Source organism: Salvelinus alpinus, chromosome 28 (genome assembly GCF_045679555.1).
Source record: "Salvelinus alpinus chromosome 28, SLU_Salpinus.1, whole genome shotgun sequence".
In the NCBI taxonomy this organism is placed as follows: Eukaryota; Metazoa; Chordata; class Actinopteri; order Salmoniformes; family Salmonidae; genus Salvelinus; species Salvelinus alpinus.
The window spans coordinates 40,409,924-40,436,616 of record NC_092113.1 but is presented as its reverse complement, the minus strand read 5'-3'; the positions used below and the strand labels follow the sequence as shown (position 1 = coordinate 40,436,616).

The window sequence follows — 26,693 nt, the reverse complement described above, 5'->3', positions numbered from 1 at the left end:
AAAAACAATATGGGGATGAGGTAGGTAGATTGGGTGGGCTATTTACAGATGGGCTATTGACAGCTGCAGCGATCGGTTAGCTGCTCAGATAGCTGATGTTTAAAGTTAGTGAGGGAAATATAAGTCTCCAACTTCAGCGATTTTTGCAATTCATTCCAGTCATTGGCAGCAGAGAACTGGAAGGCGGCCAAAGGAGGTGTTGGCTTTGTGGATGACCAGTGAGATATACCTGCTGGAGCGCGTACTACGGGTGGGTGTTGTTATCGTGACCAGTGTGCTGAGATAAGGCGGAGCTTTACCTAGCATAGACTTGTAGATGACCTGGAGCCACTGGGTCTGGCGACGAATATGTAGCGAGGGCCAGCCTACTAGAGCATACAGGTTGCAGTGGTGGGTGGTATAATGGGCTTTGGTGACAAAACAGATGGCACTGTGATAGACTGCATCCAGTTTTCTGAGTAGAGTATTGGAAGCTATTTTGTAAATGACATCGCCGAAGTCGAGGATCGGTAGGATAGTCAGTTTTACGAGGGTATGTTTGGCGGCGTGAGTGAAGGAGGCTTTGTTGCAAAATAGGAAGCTGATTCTAGATTTAATTTTGGATTGGAGATGTTTAATATGAGTCTGGAAGGAGAGTTTACAGTCTAGCCAGACACCTAGGTATTTGTAGTTGTCCACATATTCAGAACCGTCCAGAGTAGTGATGCTAGTCGGGCGGGCGGGTGCGGGCAGCGAATGGTTGAAAAGCATGCATTTGGTTTTACTAGCGTTTAAGAGCAGTTGGAGGCCACAGAAGGAGTGTTGTATGGCATTGAAGCTCGTTTGGAGGTTAGTTAACACAGTGTCCAAAGAAGGGCCAGATGTATACAGAATGGTGTCGTCTGTGTAGAGGTGGATCAGGGAATCACCCGCAGCAAGAGTGACATCATTGATATATACAGAGAAAAGAGTCGGCCCGAGAATTGAACCCTGTGGCACCCCCATAGAGACTTCCAGAGATCCGGACAACAGGCCCTCCGATTTGACACACTGAACTCTATCTGAGAAGTAGTTGGTGAACCAGGCGAGGCAATCATTTGAGAAACCAAGGCTGTTGAGTTTTCTGATAAGAATACGGTGATTGACAGAGTCGAAAGCCTTGGCCAGGTCAATGAAGACGGCTGCACAGTATTGTCTTGGTGGTTATGATATCGTTTAGGACCTTGAGCGTGGCTGAGGTGCACCCGTGACCAGCTCGGAAACCAGATTGCACAGCGGAGAAGGTACGGTGGGATTCGAAATGGTCAGTGATCTGTTTATTAACTTGGCTTTCGAAGACCTTAGAAAGGCAGGGCAGGATGGGTATAGGTCTCATTTAGGAACTCATTTAGACGTGGGACACCAGGCGTGTGTAATTAGTTATCAGGTAGAACAGAAAACTAGCAGGACCTCGTAGGGTCAGAGTTGATTATCCCTGTACTAGAGTGTAGATGACTGAGGCCTCAGGACCTCGTAGGGTCAGAGTTGATTAGCCCTGTATTAGAGTGTAGATGACTGAGGCCTCAGGACCTCGTAGGATCAGAGTTGATTATCCCTGTATTAGAGTGTAGATGACTGAGGCCTCAGGACCTCGTAGGGTCAGAGTTGATTATCCCTGTATTAGAGTGTAGATGACTGAGGCCTCAGGACCTCGTAGGGTCAGAGTTGATTAGCCCTGTATTAGAGTGTAGATGACTGAGGCCTTGTCCTCGTAGGGTCAGAGTTGATTAGCCCTGTATTAGAGTGTAGATGACTGAGGCCTTGTCCTCGTAGGGTCAGAGTTGATTAGCCCTGTGTTAGAGTGTAGATGACTGAGGCCTTGTCCTCGTAGGGTCAGAGTTGATTATCCCTGTATTAGAGTGTAGATGACTGAGGCCTCAGGACCTCGTAGGGTCAGAGTTGATTAGCCCTGTATTAGAGTGTAGATGACTGAGGCCTCAGGACCTCGTAGGGTCAGAGTTCATTAGCCCTGTATTAGAGTGTAGATGACTGAGGCCTTGTCCTCGTAGGGTCAGAGTTGATTATCCCTGTATTAGAGTGTAGATGACTGAGGCCTCAGGACCTCGTAGGGTCAGAGTTGATTAGCCCTGTATTAGAGTGTAGATGACTGAGGCCTTGTCCTCGTAGGGTCAGAGTTGATTAGCCCTGTATTAGAGTGTAGATGACTGAGGCCTCAGGACCTCGTAGGGTCAGAGTTGATTAGCCCTGTATTAGTGTAGATGACTGAGGCCTTGTCCTCGTAGGGTCAGAGTTGATTAGCCCTGTACTAGTGTAGATGACTGAGGCCTTGTCCTCGTAGGGTCAGAGTTGATTAGCCCTGTATTAGTGTAGATGACTGAGGCCTCCGGACCTGCCAACCTTCCTGAGCATCAGTCCATGGGAGATGTTCTCTAGTAGTTAGGGGATAGTAGTTAGGGGATAGTAGTTAGGGGATAGTAGTTAGGGGATAGTAGTTAGGGGATAGTAGTTAGGGGATAGGTGCTAGGAGTTAGAGGCTAGTAGTTAGGGGCTAATAGTTAGGGGATAGTAGTTAGGGGCTAGTAGTTAGGGGATAGTAGTTAGGGGATAGGTGCTAGGAGTTAGGGGCTAGTAGTTAGGGGATAGGTGCTAGGAGTTAGGTGCTAGGAGTTAGGGGCTAGGAGTTAGGGGCTAGTAGTTAGGGGATAGGTGCTAGGAGTTAGGGGCTAGTAGTTAGGGGCTAGTAGTTAGGGGATAGGTGCTAGGAGTTAGGTGCTAGTAGTTAGGAGATAGGTGCTAGGAGTTAGGTGCTAGGAGTTAGGGGCTAGGAGTTAGGGGCTAGGAGTTAGGGGCTAGGAGTTAGGGGCTAGTAGTTAGGGGATAGGTGCTAGGAGTTAGGGGCTAGGGGGTAAGAGTTAGGGGCTAGGGGATAAGAGTTAGGGGCTAGGGGATAAGGTGTACAGTACCTTCCTGAGCAGCAGTCCATGGGAGATGTTCTCTGACAGCATGAAACCTGACACCAGGTGATGGATAGGCCCCGCCTCCCCACAGTGAGGACGCAGCACCAAGGTGTTGAAACCTCTCTGCCTATAACACACACAGAGATATCATTGATTGATCGATAGATTGATTTATTGATTGCTTGTACACACAGTCACAGAGATACGGTGTGGATGAGAATCAACCATATATACTGTAACTCAACTACACAGACAGAGAAAGAGAGAGGGTCTGTATAAGACTTTAGCAACACAGTATAAATCTCCCCAAGAGTCAATGTCCGTGTCCAAACGGAAATCTAATTAGATTATTATAATTTCCCCCCCCCACCAAAATCCATCTATTTAAGCTACAGATATCTGCTTTTTACATGAGCTGTGGCTCAATCCACCGTATCCGCCAGTGGCCCTTCCTCAACTGCAGTGGAAGGTGGCCGAGCTACAGCGGTGTTTATAAAAAATCATTCTTCTCACAAAAAAAATGTCTGCAGGGTTCGAACGGTTTGGGCTACAAACCAATATGACAATCGAAAGTATAAGGGTCATTCCACGCTAAAAGGTATAAGGGTCATTCCACGCTAAAAGGTATAAGGGTCATTCCACGCTAAAAGGTATAAGGGTCATTCCACGAAAAAGGTATAAGGGTCATTCCACGCTAAAAGGTATGAGGGTCATTCCACGCTAAAAGGTATAAGGGTCATTCCACGCTAAAAGGTATAAGGGTCATTCCATGCTAAAAAGTATAAGGGTCATTCCACGCTAAAAGGTATAAGGGTCATTCCACGCTAAAAGATATAAGGGTCATTCCACGCTAAAAGGTATAAGGGTCATTCCACGCTAAAAGGTATAAGGGTCATTCCACGCTAAAAGGTATAAGGGTCATTCCACGCTAAAAGGTATAAGGGTCATTCCACGCTAAAAGGTATAAGGGCCATTCCACGCTAAAAGGTATAAGGGTCATTCCACGCTAAAAGGTATAAGGGTCATTCCACGCTAAAAGGTATAAGGGTCATTCCACACTAAAAGGTATAAGGGTCATTCCACGCTAAAAGGTATAAGGGTCATTCCACGCTAAAAGGTATAAGGGTCATTCCACACTAAAAGGTATAAGGGTCATTCCACGATAAAGGTATGAGGGTCATTCCACGATAAACGTATAAGGGTCATTCCACGGTAAAATAATAGCAATAATTTATAAGATTTCTTATATCTCTGAGATATAGGACAGACACTTCAAAACATACTTTCTTAAGGTTTATTTTCTGACTATCTGTTATTCCATGTATAACTGTATTATTCAATGCGTTTCTATGGGCTAATAGCAGTAAGACCATATTCAATGTTTGATCAAATTATTATAATTTTTTTATACCTACAGGGGTCCTAAAATTATAAATCAAATAGCTAAATGATCCATGGTATGACCATCTTAAAACAATTCCATATGTTAGTTTAGTAGAACCCCTTCATAGAAGTGACAAATCCGAACTGCCCACTTCGTACAAATCCTTGTGAATGCGGTGTGTTTTCCTATAATATGGCATACTAACGCTTTACAGCCTATGTTTCATTCGGGGCTGGGTTTTATTTGAAGGTTACCACCCACCAGCATGGCATTGTTTATTATTCAGAAACAGCTGTTTTGGCATCTTCCATAAACTGTGGCCGTGAATCCCGAGTGGCGCAGCGGTCTAAGGCACTGCATCTCAGTGCTTTAGGTGTTAAAACGGACACCCTGGTTCGAATCCAGGCTTTATCACAACCGGCCGTGATTGGGAGTCCCCATAGGGGCGGCGCACAATTGGCCCAGCGTCGTCACGGGTTTGGCCGGTGTCGGCAGTCATTTGTAAATAACAATTTGTTCTTAACTGACTTTCCTAATTAAATATGGGTTACATTTAAAATAATAAATGAATAAAAAATCTGCCATAGAAAGAGTTAGAAAATCTATGTATTCCATTTTGACTTGTGGAATAAGTCAAAAGGTTTGAATAGTTTCTGAAGGCTCTGTAAATTGTTGTGCAACACCATGGGTAAGCTCTGGTCATCGCCTTTGGTCATCGCCTTTCGAAAAAGTGGATTTCTACTGGTGTGGGCATTTAAATACATGTCATTTTTGTCCTTGAAACATTTAATTGAAATACTGTAGAATTCTATTCATTCCTACGGAGGACTGCTTCTTCTGAGTAGTGCCATTATGGCCGACCGGTAGCTTCTAAGCCTCTCTTTGGCCATAGCATCAGCAATCTAGGGTTTTTATACATCCGTGGTTATAACTAACCTGATTCAGTTTATCAACCAGCTGATTATTAGAAATAGGTACACCACTAGATTAGGGTTGGACTAAAAAACCTACAGGAGAGGTGGCTCTCCACGAGAGCCCCGATCTAGCTACTGTTCCCACACATAGCCAAGCGTTTACAGTGATAAGATAACATGTCAATGTAATGACAGAATCGGTGTCAGTGGCATAGTGTCATGTGGTCTCGTACCTGCGCAGGTGGTTGAGCACGGCCATGTTAGCGTACATATAGTACAGGTAGTAGGCATAAGGAGGGTTGTCTTCCACAGTCCAGTTGACTGGCAGAGGACTCTCCATGTTGAAGCAGTGTTGCTCTGGTTTAGACTCATCGTCCACACTGTCGAGGCCCACCACCTGAACACATACAGACATGCACACACCACTGTCATGGTCATCATCGTGGTTCTGTGTGGCTCAGATGGTAGAGCATGGAGCTTGTATCATGAGGATTGTGGGTTTGATTTCCACTGGGGCCACCTATACGAAAAAAGTATCCATGTACTACTGTACGTTACTTTGGATAAAAACATCTGCTATGGCATATTTATTTATTTTTTATTAAACCTTTTTTTAACTAGGCAAGTCAGTTAAGAACAAATTCTTATTTTCCAATGACGGCCTACCCCAGCCAAACCCTCCCCTAACCCAGACGACGCTGGGCCAATTTTGCGTCACCCTATGTGTTGTAATAAGGCCTGGGATTTGAACCAAGGTCTGTGGTGATGCTTCTAGCACTGAGATGCAGTGCCTTAGACCGCTGCGCCACTCGGGAGCCCTATAGTCTTCTATATCGTCATCAAATACGGGGTCCTCTGAACCCCTGAACCTTGTTGTTTACTCACGTGTTGTAGGAAGAGGTGCAGCTCATGGTGCCTGGCGGGGTCGATGGTGACCTCGAACAGAGGCATGAAGATGTTATCCAGCAGCTCCTGGAAGTTACACAGCTGCTTCTTGGTGTGGTACACATCACTGTGGAGAGAGAGACAAAAGTCTCACAAAGAGAGAGGCAGGAAGTGAAGTAGGGGAAAATCAAACAAGACAGAGTTCTCCTTGAATAGAAGTTAGTTGTACTCAAGACAGTTTTCCTGAATAGAGGTTAGTTGTACTCACAAGACAGTTCTCCTGAATAGAGGTTAGTTGTACTCACAAGACAATGTTCTCCTTGAATAGAGGCTAGTTGTACTGACAAGACAGACCTCTCCTTGAATAGAGGAATAGTTGTACTCACAAGACAATGTTCTCCTTGAATAGAGGTTAGTTGTACTCACAAGAGTCGTGGGACCTGCACCAGCCAGCGTACGTTGTTAGAGTAGACTTGGTGTTTGACGGCCCACTGGGCCAGCTTGTCCCATTCGTCTCTGCAGCGGCCGCAGATGGACAGACGCAGCTCCACGTTCTGGTATTTACTCTCCTCCAGGTCAGCCATCACCTCCTGAGGAGCAGAGACACACACCGGTCAGCAGGGGGCGCCAAGTACTACACAACTTTACAAGAATACAGTACAGCACTCAGCTATATAGACAAACTGCTGGAACTAGGACTAAGAATTCAAACACTTGTCCTGATTGGACAAGTAGAGTCTTTACTATATTGATGATGCACTTATTCAGCAAGGAACCTTGATGATGTGGCCGAAGTATTTCCCCTGCACGTGGTTGTCTGTCTTGATGAAGATCTCTCTCAGGATGGACTCCCCAATGGGGTTGTATTTGGCGTTGAACTTGTCAAAGCGATGGAAAGTGTTGCGGTCCTGTGATGAGAAAGGGGGGACAGTAAGAATCAAATCAATGTTAAGATTTCAAGTCAGCTAGTCGTCTGTCTTCAACGTACAGCGGTGATCGACAAGTTCAAGGGAAAAAGCTCTCAGAAATAGAACGACTGTTCATTCATATTTCTCCGTAAAACTCTCAGACAGAGTTATGAATGCAAGGACTGACCATCCATTATGTCAACAGTATATTTTTAACCTTGTTTTGAGGCTATGTAGTTTTTGTTTACATTTACTTTGTTTACAAACATTGGAGTAAAACAAGATTATATTGTGGGTTCTGATGGGGGACAACAGTTGAACTCATGAGCTCATGAGGCATTTATACATTTATAAATGGCATTTATAAACCTACCACTGGTAAAGTTTATAATTTATATGTATGATACCTACTACTAGTATAGTTCATTATATATGTATGATACCTACTACTAGTCTAGTTTATAATATATATGTATGATACCTACTACTAGTCTAGTTTATAATATATATGTATGATTCCTACTACTAGTCTAGTTTATATTATATATGTATGATACCTACTACTAGTATAGTTTATATTATATATGTATGATACCTACCAGTATAGTTTATAATATATATGTATGATACCTACTACTAGTCTAGTATATAATATATATGTATGATTCCTACTACTAGTCTAGTTTATATTATATACACTGCTCAAAAAAATAAAGGGAACACTTAAACAACACAATGTAACTCCAAGTCAATCACACTTCTGTGAAATCAAACTGTCCACTTAGGAAGCAACACTGATTGACAATAAATTTCACATGCTGTTGTGCAAATGGAATAGACAAAAGGTGGAAATTATAGGCAATTAGCAAGACACCCCCAATAAAGGAGTGGTTCTGCAGGTGGTGACCACAGACCACTTCTCAGTTACTATGCTTCCTGGCTGATGTTTTGGTCACTTTTGAATGCTGGCGGTGCTTTCACTCTAGTGGTAGCATGAGACGGAGTCTACAACCCACACAAGTGGCTCAGGTAGTGCAGCTCATCCAGGATGGCACATCAATGCGAGCTGTGGCAAGAAGGTTTGCTGTGTCTGTCAGCGTAGTGTCCAGAGCATGGAGGCGCTACCAGGAGACAGGCCAGTACATCAGGAGACGTGGAGGAGGCCGTAGGAGGGCAACAACCCAGCAGCAGGACCGCTACCTCCGCCTTTGTGCAAGGAGCAGCAGGTGGAGCACTGCCAGAGCCCTGCAAAATGACCTCCAGCAGGCCACAAATGTGCATGTGTCTGCTCAAACGGTCAGAGACAGACTCCATGAGGGTGGTATGAGGGCCCGACGTCCACAGGTGGGGGTTGTGCTTACAGCCCAACACCGTGCAGGACGTTTGGCATTTGCCAGAGAACACCAAGATTGGCAAATTCGCCACTGGCGCCCTGTGCTCTTCACAGATGAAAGCAGGTTCACACTGAGCACGTGACAGACGTGACAGAGTCTGGAGACGCCGTGGAGAACGTTCTGCTGCCTGCAACATCCTCCAGCATGACCGGTTTGGCGGTGGGTCAGTCATGGTGTGGGGTGGCATTTCTTTGGGGGCCGCACAGCCCTCCATGTGCTCACCAGAGGTAGCCTGACTGCCATTAGGTACCGAGATGAGATCCTCAGACCCCTTGTGAGACCATATGCTGGTGCGGTTGGCCCTGGGTTCCTCCTAATGCAAGACAATGCTAGACCTCATGTGGCTCGAGTGTGTCAGCAGTTCCTGCAAGAGGAAGGCATTGATGCTATGGACTGGCCCGCCCGTTCCCCAGACCTGAATCCAATTGAGCACATCTGGGACATCATGTCTCGCTCCATCCACCAACGCCACGTTGCACCACAGACTGTCCAGGAGTTGGCGGATGCTTTAGTCCAGGTCTGGGAGGAGATCCCTCAGGAGACCATCTGCCACCTCATCAGGAGCATGCCCAGGCGTTGTAGGGAGGTCATACAGGCACGTGGAGGCCACACACACTACTGAGCCTCATTTTGACTTGTTTTAAGGACATTACATCAAAGTTGGATCAGCCTGTAGTGTGGTTTTCCACTTTCCACTTTCCACTCCAAATCCAGACCTCCATGGGTTGATAAATTTGATATCCATTAATCATTTTTGTGTGATTTTGTTGTCAGCCCATTCAACTATGTAAAGAAAAAAGTATTTAATAAGAATATTTCATTCATTCAGATCTAGGATGTGTTATTTTAGTGTTCCCTTTATTTTTTTGAGCAGTGTATGTATGATACCTACTACTAGTCTAGTGTATAATATATATGTATGATACCTACTACTAATATAGTATATAATATATACTGTATGTTGAAACCTACTACTAGTCTAGTGTATAATATGTACAGTACCAGTCAAAAGTTTGGAGACACCTACTCATTGTGTTTTTCTTTATTTTTACTATTTTCTACATTGTGAATAATAGTGAAGACATCACAACTATGAAATCATGTTGTAACCAAATAAAAGTGTGAAAGAAATCAAAATATATTTTATATTTTAAAATTCTTGACAACTTTGCACACTCTTGGCATTGTGGGGGCATTTTCTGTTAAACCATACTAATGCTTGTGTACTAAAATATCATTCTTTAAGCCGAGGCATTGGGCTTGAGATTGTTAAAGAAACTAAATCATATAAGATAGAAAAGTGTGTGTTTATTAGTATCGGCCGATTCTGTGTGTGTGTGTGTGTGTGTGTGTGTGTGTGTGTGTGTGTGTGTGTGTGTGTGTGTGTAGAATGACCCCATGATGTCTGGGCGCTCAGCCAAGAGTTGACAGAAACTAACTGGTTCCTCTTAGCTTAACTGGAGACAGGGTAAAGTGTTAAATCCTGCACATAAGTGATAAAGCTGTTGTCCTGTTTGGAGTCTGTTTCTCAAGGCGAAATATTCATGCTATGGCCGTCAGTCAAAGGCGCGTGCTTGCCCAACTTGGGGGAACCGTTGAGCTACTGTTAGAGGGAAGTATGTCTGGAGTGTGTGAGGGCATTTTAAAGATAAACCTTACTACTAATGCATGTGTACTGAAATAGCTGTCTTTAAGCCTAGGCATTGGGCTTGAGATAGTTTCTTTGACAAACTCATACAAGATAGTAAAGTGTGTGTGTATTAATAAGAGGCCTGTTCTAACTGTTCTGTGTGTGTAGAATGACCCCATGATGTCTGGGCGCTCAGCCAAGAGTTGACAGAAACTAACTGGTTCCTCTTAGCTTAACTGGAGACAGGGTAAAGTGTTAAATCCTGCACATAAGTGATAAAGCTGTTGTCTTGTTTGGAGCCTGTTTCTCAGGGTGAAAGATTCATGCCTTGGCCGTCAGTCAAAGGCGCGTGCTAGCCCAATTTTGGGGAACCGTTGAGCTACTGTTAGAGGGAAGTATATCTGGAGTGACTTCCTGTCATTCTGGCCGGTATTGTCCTCACTCAGTTGTGACAGACTGAGGCAACCTTTTCACCCAGTTGTCTCCCCTCACAGATAATCCACAGACCCCAGATAATCCACAGACCCTAGATAATCCACAGACCCCAGATAATCCACAGACCCCAGATAATCCACAGACCCCAGATAATCCACAGACCCCAGATAATCCACAGACCCCAGATAATCCACAGACCCTAGATAATCCACAGACCCCAGGGAAACCGCAGACCCCAGGGAATCCGCAGACCCCAGGGAATCCGCAGACACCAGGGAATCCGCAGACCCCAGATAATCCACAGACCCTAGGTAATCCACAGACCCCAGATAATCCACAGACCCCAGGGAAACCGCAGACCCCAGGGATTCCGCAGACCCCAGGGAAACCGCATTCCTGACAGGAGCAGACTGAGACCCGCCTAAGGATCCAAAAGGAAGACGGGTGGGTGGATACCACCTCCGAACATAGTATAAAAAGAGAGGTGAAATTGGTCAATTTAAATCAATAGGGTCAAGAAAATAGTGAAGAAATTAAAATGAAGCCCCTGTTGAAGGTACGCTCAGAGTGAGGTCTTCCTTAAGAGGGCCACAGCTGAGGTAACGAACAGGACTGAGTTGAATTGATAAGAGTGTTTAAGTGAGGTATCCTTGGACATAATTGTTAATTAGCCAGTTGTGGGCAACAAAAACTCCAGATCCGTGGTACTGGGTTGATCAACAGTAGGACTGGTGAGATTAATGTGGAGTGAGGGACCGGAGCGCGAGTGCACTCGGCTTGGCGAAGCTCATTGAACGAGGGACCAGAGTGCAGGTGACTCCTTGCGAGGGCATTTGACTTGGTGAAGTTCAATTTATAATGTCGAGGGACTGGAGGGCGAGTGGTCTTGCGAGGGCACTCAGCTCAGTAAAGCTCAATTTATAACGTGTATGTAATTGATAAAATGTTTTGTTGTAAATTAGGTAAACAGGCATGCCTTGGGTTACTATTGTTAGATGTTATTGTGAGTGTTTTGTTATTGGATTTTGGGACCGAGTTAGATAGGAGATATGGGTACTCTGTCGGCAGTTTTGCATATTTGGGTAAACATAAAAGGAGTTGTACCACAGCGGTTGCAATAGGTAACATTCCCGTGTGGAGACAACATCCTGTTCTGGGACCATTGATTAGGCAATACTCTGAGGGTAATATATATATATATGTTTTAAGGGGTGGATCAGCTTTAATATTGCGGATAGATTGTTGCTTCTATCAATGTAATTGTCTCCATCAATTTCCGCAATTTCCTATTCGCTATTATTAGAGGTTAATATTGGCAACCCTTGGCAAAATTGGCAAAATCTAAAAACAGCGTTAACCAGTTTTCCTCGTCTGTCTCATTCCCCTGTGTGTTCGTGTTCCTATGTGTGTGTGAATGTGATATGAGAGTTGTGTGTGAGTGTATAAATAAGTGTTCATCTGAAGTTTGGATAATAACATATACAAATTGTCATATTAAGAGATTGGAATTTTGTATAATAAACTGATTTAAATTTGTATAATAAACTGATTTAAATTTGTATAATAAACTGATTTAAATTTGTATAATAAAATGATTTAAATTTGTATAATAAACTGATTTAAATTTGTATAATAAGTTTGGATATATAGCGTTACCTTGGGGTTCTGTCCATCACTGCCCATCATAGAATATCACGGGGTAGCGGAACGTCTATAATTCTGGAAGTCTAGAGTTTTTGGATTCTGCTGGGAGTGTAGCAAGCGGGAGTCGTTGGAAACTAAACATGGAGTGGTTAATTAATGTGAGTATCTAAGATTTCTACGTTATATATTGATTCTGTGAAGATATGAAAAAATGATGATGAATTGTATGTGTGTATAATAAATTACTAGAGATTTCATGAAGTAATGATGGAACGAAACGATAAATAATATACTAACTTGCGCAACCAGACGTATGTCGGGTGGGAAAATAATAAATACACGTTTTTCTGGGTTGGTCCCCTTTATGGATAATTTGATAAGAGATAAGGTTAAAGCATTATATGACTGTCTAAATGCTTATAGGAATTTCTCCATCCGGGTAATACATTTCGAGAAAACGGAAAAATATATTTTTCACAGTAAGAAATTAGTTGCTATATTTATTGAATAGATCCTTTTCCCCATACAGTTACAGCGAATTAAGATGGAATCTCGACATAACTTATACCGTCATACAGAGCCAAAATAAGGGTTTCCATCAAACTCATTATCTTTGTGAAGCTAATGTGATGTAGTAAAGTACTGTAAATATGTTGCTTGACAAAATATATTCTGCTTTTTATTACAAGGTGCAAGATCTGGTTTATAAGTCAATGAATGTCGATTTAACTCATTGACTGCTAATAAATCCCCATTGTGCATGTGAAAATCTCTGCGGAGAAACACTTTAATGAATTTTAAGGCTATTTTCTGGCAAAAAAATGTGTCGTTTTTAAGTGCCAGATGTTAAAGACTACAGACCATTATAATTTGGTTATTTGCAGGATTTATTTGTCATTTCAATAGCATTGGGTCTGTGTTACTGACTGTTTCTGATTGTCATTTCAATAGCATTGGGTCTGTTACTGACTGTTTCTGATTGTCATTTCAACTATTGCCATGTTTTTTCCTTTAGAAAGTTATAGCAGCCAGTGTTTGTTTAAAGATATAAACTGGACGATTTTGCATCTTGCTTAGTTCAAATTGAACGACTCTTTAATCCCCTGATAGAATAGGCTACTAGGAATGATGTCGTAATTTAAATCACTGAATCAAATATTAATGATATGGATATGAACTGAATATATGCTTGTTAAAAAAATGCAAGTGTTTGTTTTATTACCTGTAGCCTGATCAGAAGCGACAATGACTAAATCGAATGAATTCTCATAATAGCGGATAGGCAATTGCGATAGATCTGTGACCATGGTCATAGTTGATAACTAAATATGGGTATTAATTATTGCATTATAATACAAGGCTACAACAGCAATGGATCTATTTTATTTGGTGCACTACATGTCAATTTTAAAGTCATGGACGTTTAATAAAGTGTGAAGCAGAGGTTGGTATTTAAAAAAAATAGAGTAATATTATTTGGATAGACTGAAATGAAAACAATGCCATCTAATCATTTCAATTGAAATATGTTATTAGTTATTGGTGTTTTTTGGATAGAATACTAATGCCATGTTTTAGTCCGCTGGTGAAAGCGAGTCGTGCTCGCTGTGCTATATATATCGGGCTGTAAGGGACGCAGTGGGACATTTGCAGCAGAGGTCTGAATAGTTGAATGGGAAACGTTTCTTTGATTGTTTCTGATTACTGTTGCTGGGTTTTATAGCTTAGGTAGGTAACACCATTGAATTTGGGCAAGAAACGATAATCTATTTCCATTGAGGGGAACAGTGTTTAAAATTAAAGTAGATCCAGGTAAATGTTTTATTTTTTACTATTACGCTAATAAGACAGCACAAACTTTATGAAGGTTCTAGCTTTGTTAAACCTCTTATTAAAGGATTAGCCCCTTTTTTGAAATGATTGCCTAAAATGACAAATCTAACTGGACCAGAAGCAAGGATATGCATATTCTTGGTACCATTTGAAAGGAAACACTTTGAAGTTTATGGAAATGTGAAAGGGATGTAGTAGAATATAACACAATGGATCTGGTAAAAGATAATACAAAGAAAAAACAACAACATTCTTTTGTATTTTTTTTGCACCATCATCTTTGAAATGCAAGAGAAAGGCCATAATGTATTATTCCAGCCCAGGTGGATTTTGGCCACTGGATGGCATCAGTGTATGTGCAAAGTTTTAGACTGATCCAATGAATCATTGCATTTCTGTTCAAAATTTTCTAGCAAGACTGCCCAAATGTGCCGAATTTGTTAATTAATAACTTATCATGTTCAGAATTGTGCACTCTCCTTAAACAATAGCATGGTATTCTTTCACTGTAATAGCTACTGTAAATTGCAGTGCAGTTAGATTAACAAGAATGTAAGCTTATGTCTATATGTCTATGTCCTGGGAAATGTTCTTGTTACTTACAACCTCATGCTAATCGCATTAGCCTACGTTAGGTCAACTGACACCGATCCCGAAGAAGTTTTAAACAACAGGTTTAGATTTCTACTAAATCCATGCAACAGGTTAAAATGATAACATTACTGGAAAGGGGCACAATCTAAGGCGATACAGCTATTATCAATGTCATTGGTCCATGGCTGCAGCCCGGTGCCGGTACACTTATGACAACATCCAGCTCAAGTGCAGGGCGCGAAATTCAAAATATATATTTTTAAAATATTTAACTTTCACACATTAAAGTCCAATACAGCATTTGAAAGATAAACATCTTGTGAATCCAGCCAACATGTCCGATTTTTAAAATGTTTTACAGCGAAAACACCACATATATTTATGTTAGTTCACCACCAAATACAAAAGAGGACAGACATTTTTCACAGCACAGGTAGCATGCAGGTAGCATGCACAAAGCCAACCTAACTAACCTAGAACCAACCAAACTAACCAAGAAACAACTTCATCAGATGACAGTCTTATAACATGTTATACAATAAATCTATGTTTTGTTCGAAAAATGTGCATATTTGAGCTATAAATCAGTTTTACATTACTGCTACCATCACAGCTACAGTCAGAAATAGCACGGGAGTAGCCAGAGTAAATACAGACACCAACGTCAAATACCTAATTACTCATCATAAAACATTTCAGAAAAATATATGGTGTATAGCAAATGAAAGACAAAGATCTTGTGAATACAGCCAATATTTCCGATTTTTTAAGTGTTTTACAGCGAAAACACAATATAGCGTTATATTAGCTTACTACAATCGCTAACACACAACAGCATTGATTCAAGGAAAAAGGTGGCGATAGCACAGTTCGACAGATATATGAAATAGCATCCCAAATTGGGTCCTACCTTTGTTGATCTTCCATCAGAATGTTGTACAAGGGGTCCTTTGTCCAGAACCGTCTTTGTTTGGATTCAGAACGACGTCTTTCCCTCTTGAATTAGCAAGCACACTGGCCATGCGGCGCTAAGCTCTCCTTCGTGAACAAAGTCAAACAACGCAACACGCCTAACGTCCCGAATAAATTTCAATAATATAATAAAACTATATTGAAAAAACATACTTTAGGATGATATTGTGACATGTATCAAATAAAATCTAAGCCGGAGATTGTATTCGCCCATAACGACAGCTTTCCAGAAGGCGATTCCAGGTCCAACTTCGCGCTTTCGAAAAAAAATAAATGGCGGACCCCTCACTCCAAGATGATGTATTCCACCTCAGAACAAGATAATCAACTCATTTCTGCTCTCACTTCCTCTTGACATCTAGGGGAAGGTGTATGATGTGTATGTATACTCCTAAGTGTCATGCCCACTTATAGGCAAGCTCTTGAACAGAGACCTCGCGTTCAGAAATCTCACTTCCGGATAGGAAGTGGGCTGCAGAATGAGTTCTGTTTCACTTATAGAAATAATTCAAACGGTTTTAGAAACTAGAGAGTGTTTTCTATCCAATAGTAATAATAATATGCATATTGTACGAGCAAGAATTGAGTACGAGGCCGTTTGAAATGGGCACCTTTTTCCAGGTTACTCAATACTGCCCCCGCAGCCATAAGAAGTTAAAATGATAACATTACTGGAAAGGGGCACAATCTAAGGCGATACAGCTATTATCAATGTCATTGATCCAGTAACGACACTAGGATAATTTGACATGGGAGGAAATGGAGCCGATTTTGGGGTTGGACAATCCTTGCAAGAATTAAGGACAATGGAGTCTAAAGGGTAATAAATAAAAAATACTCCTTGCCAACTCAGAGAGTTGGGTGTTTTAATCTCGTGAGAGATTTATGTCATCTTATTCTGAAATAGATTGGTAAAGGGAACTGGCCTGGCCATTATTGTTTGTTTTTTGCCATATGGTTTGCAAATACCCACTCACAACACATTTGTTCTGAATATTTATTAGTGGTGTTAACATGTATTTGACTTGTTGAGTGGAATATTTCCTTTGGGTTAGTGGGTTTTCACGGGTTAATGCCGAGGTTTCTTAAAGGGGCATGACACATGACATTTGTGGAGTTTTACTTGAACACATTCTTTTGATAAGAAATGTACTGTAAACTTACTGTAAACCTGGGATACGAAATGTATGTAATGTTTGACTGTTTTTCACTAAATAGTCTAATATAGTAAGAAAGACTTATTTGAAGGGTTTGTGTGACCTCTGACCTCTGTCCTGACTTTGCAGTGTGGTTTGATCACCCTCACCGGAAAGCCATTTGGATGATGAATGTAAGGTCATTTGTAATACTGATTTGAAGGTAATTTGTATTACAGATAATTATGATGAAGTTTATGGTTCATAGCCCTATTTGTGATTCGGACCAACGGGGAGAAGGAGAGGGCGTTGCATTTGAACAAGGGTAGGCTGTCTTAAGTCTATTTTCCTATGACTGTATGTGTACAGTTTTTTTTCTTTATGGAGTTAGTAGTAGTGAATCTAATTAGATTTTGTCATTTGAAATTGTTTTGTTTTATTTTTAACCAGTAGTGGTGTTTTTTGTGTGTGTTTTTTTACACATTACTCACATTGTGAGTAGATCCAGGTAAGAAGGTTAATACTATAAATATGAATAATTATACTGTATGTTAATATAAATGTACATTCTGCCAGTGTCGATGTGTGCTAGGTTGAGGGATTTAACTTTGAGTGCCAAGACCAATGTGATTCACTGGAGCATTGTTATTCTAATTTTGGGTTGGATTATTAATTGGGGATTTGATTATGTTTTGGAAACTGAATGATTTTTTTGAAAACTGACCAATTAATTTGAGTGAAGCAATGTATTATGGGTTGATTGATGTTATGCTAATTGTGACATGGCTAGAGAAGTTGTGTACTAAAGATGTTGAAACTGTTCTCAGCATGTCCTGGGGAATGGAGAGGGGGAACTATGATCCTGAGAGTGAAACTGATCCTCATATATTTGACCTACAGTGTGGAGAACAAGTATTTGATACACTGCCGATTTTGCTAATTAATTACTTAAAAATCATACAATGTGATTTTCTGGATTTTTGTTTTAGATTTCGTCTCACACAGTTGAAGTGTACCTATGATAAAAATTACAGACCTCTACATGCTTTGTAAGTAGCAAAACCTGCAAAATCGGCAGTGTATCAAATACTTGTTCTCCCCACTGTATATCCATTACCAAATAAAATGTTGAGTTTAATCACAGAGTTCAAGTAACAGACACATCTCCACATCAACTGTTCAGAGGAGGCTGCGTGAAATCAGGTCTTCGTGGTCGAATTGCTGCAAAGAAACCACTACTTAAGGATACCAATAAGAAGAAGAGACTTGCTTGGGCCAAGAAACACAATAATGGACATTAGACCGGTGGAAATCGGTCCTTTGATCTGATTAGTCCAAATTTGAGATGTTTGGTTCCAACCACTGTGTCTTTGTGAGACGCAGAGTAGGTGAACAGATGATCTCCGCATGTGTGGTTCCCACCATGAAGCATGGAGGAGGAGGTGTGATGGTGTCGGGGTGCTTTACTGGTGACACTGTCAGTGATTTATTTAGAATTCAAGGAACAGTTAACCAGCATGGCTACCACAGCATTCTGCAGCGATACACCATTCACTTAGTGGGACTATCATTTGTTTTTCAACAGGACAATGAACCAACACACCTCCAGGCTGTGTAAGGGCTATTTGACCAAGAAGGAGAGTGATGAGTGCTGCATCAGATGACCTGGCCTCCACAATCACCCGACCTCAACCCAATTGAGATGGTTTGGGAAGAGTTGGACCGCAGAGTGAAGGAAAAGCAGCCAACAAGTGCTCAGCATATGTGGGAACTCCTTCAAGACTGTTGGAAAAGCATTCCAGGTGAAGCTGGTTGAGAGAATGCCAAGAGTGTGCAAAGCTGTTATCAAGGCGAAGGGTGGCTATTTTGAAGAATCTAAAATATATTTTGATTTATTTAACACTTTTTTGGTTACTACATGATTACATGTGTTATTTTATAGTTTTGATGTCTTGATACACCTTAGCCAAATACATTTAAACTCAGTTTTTCACAATTCCTGATATTTAATCCTCGTAATAATTCCCTGTCTTAGGCCAGTTAGGATCACCACTTTATTTTAAGAATGTGAAATGTCAGAATAATAGTAGAGAGAATGATTTATGTCAGCTTTTATTTTTTTCCATCACATTCCCAGTGGCTCAGAAGTTTACATACACTCAATTAGTATTCGGTAGCATTGCCTTTAAATTGTTTAACTTGGGTCAAACGTTTCACCCATTCCTCCTGACAGAGCTGGTGTAACTGAATCAGGTTTGTAGGTCTCCTTGCCCACACACCTTTTTTCAGTTCTGCCCACAAATTTTATATAGGATTAAGGTCAGGGCTTTGTGATGGCCACTCCAATACCTTGACTTTGTTGTCCTTAAACCATTTCGCCATAACTTTGGAAGTATGCCTGGGGTCATTGTCCATTTGGAAGACCCATTTGTGACCAAGCTTTAACTTCTTGACTGATGTCTTGAGATGTTGCTTCAATATATCCACATCATTTTATTTTCTCATGAAGCCATCTATTTTGTGAAGTGCACCAGTCCCTCCTGCAGAAAAGCATCCCCACAACATGATGCTGCCACCCCCGTGCATCACGGTTGGGATGGTGTTCTTCGGCTTGCAAGCCTCCCCCTTTTTCCTCCAAACATAACGATGGTCACTATGGCCAAACAGTTCTATTTTTCTTTCATCAGACCAGAGGACATTTCTCCAAATAGTACGATCTTTGTCCCCATGTGCAGTTGCAAACCCTAGTCTGTCCTTTGCTGTTGTTCTGGGATTGATTTGCACTTTTCGCACCAAACAGAATGCGTCTCCTTCCTGAGCGGTATGACGGCTGCGTGGTCCCATGGTGTTTATACTTGCATACTATTGTTTGTACAGATGAACGTGGTACCTTCAAGCGTTTGGAAATTGCTCCCAAGGATGAACCAGACTTCTGGAGGTCTACAATTTTTTTCTGAGGTTTTGGTTGATTTCTATTGACTTTCTCATGGTGTCAAGCAAAGAGGCACTGAGTTTGAAGTTAGGCCTTGAAATACATCCACAGGTACACCTCCAATTGACTAAAATGATGTCAATTAGCCTATCAAAAGCTTCTAAAGCCATGACATAATTTTCTGTATTTTTCCAAGCTGTTTAAAGGCACAGTCCACTTAGTGTATGTAATCTTCTGTCCCACTTGAATTGTGAAACAATGAATTATAAGTGAAATAATCTGTCTGTAAACAATTGTTGGAAAAATTACTTGTGTCTTGCACAAAGTAGATGTCCTAACCGACTTGCCAAAACCATAGTTTGTTAACAAGAAATGTGTGGAGTGGTTTAAAAAACGAGTTTTAATGACTCCAACCTAAGTGTATGTCAACTTCCGACTTCAACTGTATCATACTAAATGAAGTGCCACCAATTTACATACAGAATAATACGAATTACCCGGAGACCATGTTGCCCTCACCCACCACCACTTACAGCGTGCATATCCAGTGTGTCCACACTCAAGTCGAAGGATGTGAGGTTCATGGTTTGGAACACCTCCATGAGCGTCTGTCCCTTGCCTCTCTCCACATGCACTATCTCCCCTGGATACTTCTTCATGGCCCTCTTGATGAACCTCAGCAGGTGTTTCTGGTTCATACAAGACGCGGCGTGGATATGGGTATCCACCTGGGTTTACAAGGAATCACAGACATAGAAGATGGATTAGGGCACTTTTTCATGATGCAACCGATACAACCAGAGGATGGGCACCCTGCTCTGAGGAGAGTGGTTCTATTCAAGGTTTCTTTCTTCCTGCTCTGAGGAGAGTGGTTCTATTCAAGGTTTCTTCCTTTCTGCTCTGAGGAGAGTGGTTCCCATTCGAGGTTTCTTAATTCCTGCTCTGAGAAAGGTGGTTCCATTCAAGGTTTCTTCCTTCCTGCTCTGAGGAGAGTGGTTCTATTCAAGGTTTCTTCCTTCCTGCTCTGAGGAGAGTGGTTCCATTCAAGGTTTCTTAATTCCTGCTCTGAGGAGAGTGGTTCCATTCAAGGTTTCTTCCTTCCTGCTCTGTGGTGAGTGGTTCCATTCAAGGTTTCTTAATTCCTGCTCTGAGGAGAGTGGTTCCATTCAAGGTTTCTTCTTTCCTGCTCTGATTAATATTCCCCAGGAGCATACAGTACCATCAGAGACAAAGCTAACCTCAGAGACTAACCTAACCTCAGAGACTCACCTCAGAGACTCACCTCAGAGACTAACCTCAGAGACTCACCTCAGAGACTCACCTAACCTCAGAGACTAACCTCAGAGTCTAACCTCAGAGTCTAACCTCAGAGTCTAACCTCAGAGACTAACCTCAGAGACTAACCTCAGAGACTAACCTCAGAGACTAACCTCAGAGACTAACCTCAGAGACTAACCTCAGAGTCTAACCTCAGAGTCTAACCTCAGATACTAACCTCAGAGACTAACCTCAGAGACTAACCTCAGAGACTAACCTCAGAGACTAACCTCAGAGACTAACATCAGAGACTAACCTCAGAGACTAACCTCAGAGTCTAACCTCAGAGTCTAACCTCAGAGACTCACCTCAGAGACTAACCTCAGAGTCTAACCTCAGAGACTAACCTCAGAGTCTAACCTCAGAGACTAACCTCAGAGACTAACCTCAGAGACTAACCTCAGAGACTAACCTCAGAGACTCACATCAGAGACTAACCTAACCTCAGAGACTAACCTCAGAGACTAACCTCAGAGACTAACCTCAGAGACTAACCTCAGAGACTAACCTCAGAGACTAACCTAACCTCAGAGACTAACCTCAGAGACTAACCTCAGAGTCTAACCTCAGAGTCTAACCTCAGAGACTAACCTCAGAGACTAACCTCAGAGACTAACCTAACCTCAGAGACTCACCTCAGAGACTCACCTCAGAGACTAACCTCAGAGACTAACCTCAGAGACTAACCTCAGAGACTAACCTCAGAGACTAACCTCAGAGACTAACCTCAGAGACTAACCTCAGAGTCTAACCTCAGAGACTAACCTAACCTCAGAGACTAACCTCAGAGACTCACCTCAGAGACTCACATCAGAGACTCACATCAGAGACTAACCTAACCTCAGAGACTAACCTCAGAGACTAACCTCAGAGACTAACCTCAGAGACTAACCTCAGAGACTAACCTAACCTCAGAGACTAACCTCAGAGACTCACCTCAGAGACTCACATCAGAGACTCACATCAGAGACTCACATCAGAGACTAACCTCAGAGACTAACCTCAGAGACTAACATCAGAGTCTAACCTCAGAGACTAACCTAACCTCAGAGACTAACCTCAGAGTCTAACCTCAGAGACTAACCTAACCTCAGAGACTAACCTCAGAGACTAACCTCAGAGTCTAACCTCAGAGACTAACCTCAGAGACTAACCTCAGAGACTAACCTCAGAGACTCACCTCAGAGACTCACCTCAGAGACTAACCTAACCTCAGAGACTAACCTCAGAGACTAACCTCAGAGACTAACCTAACCTCAGAGACTAACCTCAGAGTCTAACCTCAGAGTCTAACCTCAGAGTCTAACCTCAGAGACTAACCTAACCTCAGAGACTAACCTCAGAGTCTAACCTCAGAGTCTAACCTCAGAGTCTAACCTCAGAGACTAACCTAACCTCAGAGACTCACATCAGAGACTCACCTCAGAGACTAACCTCAGAGTCTAACCTCAGAGACTAACCTAACCTCAGAGACTAACCTCAGAGTCTAACCTCAGAGTCTAACCTCAGAGTCTAACCTCAGAGACTAACCTAACCTCAGAGACTAACCTCAGAGTCTAACCTCAGAGACTCACCTCAGAGACTAACCTCAGAGACTAACCTCAGAGACTAACCTAACCTCATAGTCTAACCTCAGAGTCTAACCTCAGAGTCTAACCTCAGAGTCTAACCTCAGAGTCTAACCTCAGAGACTAACCTCAGAGTCTAACCTCAGAGTCTAACCTCAGAGACTAACCTCAGAGACTAACCTCAGAGTCTAACCTCAGAGTCTAACCTCAGAGTCTAACCTCAGAGTCTAACCTCAGAGACTAACCTCAGAGTCTAACCTCAGAGTCTAACCTCAGAGACTAACCTCAGAGTCTAACCTCAGAGTCTAACCTCAGAGACTAACCTCAGAGACTAACCTCAGAGACTAACCTCAGAGACTAACCTCAGAGTCTAACCTCAGAGTCTAACCTCAGAGACTAACCTCAGAGTCTAACCTCAGAGTCTAACCTCAGAGACTAACCTCAGAGACTAACCTCAGAGACTAACCTAACCTCAGAGACTAACCTAACCTCAGAGACTAAGCTAACCTCAGAGACTAACCTAACCTCAGAGACTAAGCTAACCTCAGAGACTAACCTAACCTCAGAGACTAAGCTAACCTCAGAGACTAACCTAACCTCAGAGACTAAGCTAACCTCAGAGACTAAGAGACTAAGCTAACCTCAGAGACTAAGAGACTAAGCTAACCTCAGAGACTAACCTAACCTCAGAGACTAACCTAACCTCAGAGACTAACCTAACCTCTGAGACTAACCTAACCTCAGAGACTAAGCTAACCTCAGAGACTAAGAGACTAACCTAACCTCAGAGACTAAGAGACTAAGCTAACCTCAGAGACTAACCTAACCTCAGAGACTAACCTAACCTCAGAGACTAACCTAACCTCTGAGACTAACCTAACCTCAGAGACTAAGCTAACCTCAGAGACTAACCTAACCTCAGAGACTAAGAGACTAACCTAACCTCAGAGACTAACCTAACCTCAGAGACTAAGAGACTAAGCTAACCTCAGAGACTAACCTAACCTCAGAGACTAACCTAACCTCAGAGACTAACCTAACCTCTGAGACTAACCTAACCTCAGAGACTAAGCTAACCTCAGAGACTAACCTAACCTCAGAGACTAAGAGACTAACCTAACCTCAGAGACTAACCTAACCTCAGAGACTAAGCTAACCTCAGAGACTAAGAGACTAACCTAACCTCAGAGACTAACCTAACCTCAGAGACTAAGAGACTAACCTAACCTCAGAGACTAACCTAACCTCAGAGACTAAGCTAACCTCAGAGACTAAGAGACTAACCTAACCTCAGAGACTAACCTAACCTCAGAGACTAAGAGACTAACCTAACATCAGAGACTAAACTAACCTCAGAGACTAAGCTAACCTCAGAGACTAAACTAACCTCAGAGACTAAGCTAACCTCAGAGACTAAGCTAACCTCAGAGACTAACCTAACCTCAGAGACTAAACTAACCTCAGAGACTAAGCTAACCTCAGAGACTAAGCTAACCTCAGAGACTAAGCTAACCTCAGAGACTAACCTAACCTCAGAGACTAAGAGACTAACCTAACCTCAGAGACTAAACTAACCTCAGAGACTAAGCTAACCTCAGAGACTAAGCTAACCTCAGAGACTAACCTAACCTCAGAGACTAAACTAACCTCAGAGACTAAGCTAACCTCAGAGACTAAGCTAACCTCAGAGACTAACCTAACCTCAGAGACTAAGCTAACCTCAGAGACTAACCTAACCTCAGAGACTAACCTAACCTCAGAGACTAACCTAACCTCAGAGACTAACCTAACCTCAGAGACTAAGCTAACCTCAGAGACTAACCTAACCTCAGAGACTAAGCTAACCTCAGAGACTAACCTAACCTCAGAGACTAACCTAACCTCAGAGACTAACCTAACCTCAGAGACTAACCTAACCTCAGAGACTAAGAGACTAAGCTAACCTCAGAGACTAACCAAACCTCAGAGACTAACCTAACCTCAGAGACTAACCTAACCTCAGAGACTAAGCTAACCTCAGAGACTAACCTAACCTCAGAGACTAACCTAACCTCAGAGACTAAGCTAACCTCAGAGACTAAGAGACTAAGCTAACCTCAGAGACTAACCAAACCTCAGAGACTAACCTAACCTCAGAGACTAACCTAACCTCAGAGACTAAGCTAACCTCAGAGACTAACCTAACCTCAGAGACTAACCTAACCTCAGAGACTAACCTAACCTCAGAGACTAACCTAACCTCAGAGACTAACCTAACCTCAGAGACTAACCTAACCTCAGAGACTAACCTAACCTCAGAGACTAACCTAACCTCAGAGACTAAGCTAACCTCTGAGACTAACCAAACCTCAGAGACTAACCTAACCTCAGAGACTAACCTAACCTCAGAGACTAACCTAACCTCAGAGACTAACCTAACCTCAGAGACTAAGCTAACCTCTGAGACTAACCAAACCTCAGAGACTAACCTAACCTCAGAGACTAAGAGACTAAGCTAACCTCAGAGACTAAGCTAACCTCAGAGACTAACCTAACCTCAGAGACTAACCTAACCTCAGAGACTAACCTAACCTCAGAGACTAACCTAACCTCAGAGACTAACCTAACCTCAGAGACTAACCTAACCTCAGAGACTAACCTAACCTCAGAGACTAACCTAACCTCTGAGACTAACCAAACCTCAGAGACTAACCTAACCTCAGAGACTAACCTAACCTCAGAGACTAACCTAACCTCAGAGACTAACCTCAGAGACTAACCTCAGAGTCTAACCTCAGAGACTAACCTCAGAGACTAACCTCAGAGACTAACCTCAGAGACTAACCTCAGAGACTCACCTCAGAGACTCACCTCAGAGACTAACCTAACCTCAGAGACTAACCTCAGAGACTAACCTCAGAGACTAACCTAACCTCAGAGACTAACCTCAGAGTCTAACCTCAGAGTCTAACCTCAGAGTCTAACCTCAGAGACTAACCTAACCTCAGAGACTAACCTCAGAGTCTAACCTCAGAGTCTAACCTCAGAGTCTAACCTCAGAGACTAACCTAACCTCAGAGACTCACATCAGAGACTCACCTCAGAGACTAACCTCAGAGACTAACCTCAGAGTCTAACCTCAGAGACTAACCTAACCTCAGAGACTAACCTCAGAGTCTAACCTCAGAGTCTAACCTCAGAGTCTAACCTCAGAGACTAACCTAACCTCAGAGACTAACCTCAGAGTCTAACCTCAGAGACTCACCTCAGAGACTAACCTCAGAGACTAACCTCAGAGACTAACCTAACCTCATAGTCTAACCTCAGAGTCTAACCTCAGAGTCTAACCTCAGAGTCTAACCTCAGAGTCTAACCTCAGAGACTAACCTCAGAGTCTAACCTCAGAGTCTAACCTCAGAGACTAACCTCAGAGACTAACCTCAGAGTCTAACCTCAGAGTCTAACCTCAGAGTCTAACCTCAGAGTCTAACCTCAGAGACTAACCTCAGAGTCTAACCTCAGAGTCTAACCTCAGAGACTAACCTCAGAGTCTAACCTCAGAGTCTAACCTCAGAGACTAACCTCAGAGACTAACCTCAGAGACTAACCTCAGAGACTAACCTCAGAGACTAACCTCAGAGTCTAACCTCAGAGTCTAACCTCAGAGACTAACCTCAGAGTCTAACCTCAGAGTCTAACCTCAGAGACTAACCTCAGAGACTAACCTCAGAGACTAACCTAACCTCAGAGACTAACCTAACCTCAGAGACTAAGCTAACCTCAGAGACTAACCTAACCTCAGAGACTAAGCTAACCTCAGAGACTAACCTAACCTCAGAGACTAAGCTAACCTCAGAGACTAACCTAACCTCAGAGACTAAGCTAACCTCAGAGACTAAGAGACTAAGCTAACCTCAGAGACTAAGAGACTAAGCTAACCTCAGAGACTAACCTAACCTCAGAGACTAACCTAACCTCAGAGACTAACCTAACCTCTGAGACTAACCTAACCTCAGAGACTAAGCTAACCTCAGAGACTAAGAGACTAACCTAACCTCAGAGACTAAGAGACTAAGCTAACCTCAGAGACTAACCTAACCTCAGAGACTAACCTAACCTCAGAGACTAACCTAACCTCTGAGACTAACCTAACCTCAGAGACTAAGCTAACCTCAGAGACTAACCTAACCTCAGAGACTAAGAGACTAACCTAACCTCAGAGACTAACCTAA

At 42.4% G+C, this 26,693-nt stretch overlaps 1 protein-coding gene across 3 annotated transcripts in view; it reads right to left on the bottom strand.

Annotated features, from left to right (window-relative positions):
• Window positions 1-26,693, bottom strand: part of LOC139557870 (AMP deaminase 2-like) — an 80,696-nt gene that overhangs the window by 14,201 nt on the left and 39,802 nt on the right. For all 3 annotated transcript variants that reach the window (XM_071373142.1, XM_071373144.1, XM_071373143.1), the window contains exons 10-15: window positions 20,131-20,325; window positions 6,896-7,027; window positions 6,546-6,709; window positions 6,120-6,246; window positions 5,468-5,631; window positions 2,943-3,063 (exon numbers count right to left, since the gene is read on the bottom strand). In XM_071373142.1, coding sequence (XP_071229243.1) covers window positions 2,943-3,063; window positions 5,468-5,631; window positions 6,120-6,246; window positions 6,546-6,709; window positions 6,896-7,027; window positions 20,131-20,325 — 903 coding nt within the window. The remainder of the gene's footprint in view (window positions 1-2,942; window positions 3,064-5,467; window positions 5,632-6,119; window positions 6,247-6,545; window positions 6,710-6,895; window positions 7,028-20,130; window positions 20,326-26,693) is intronic.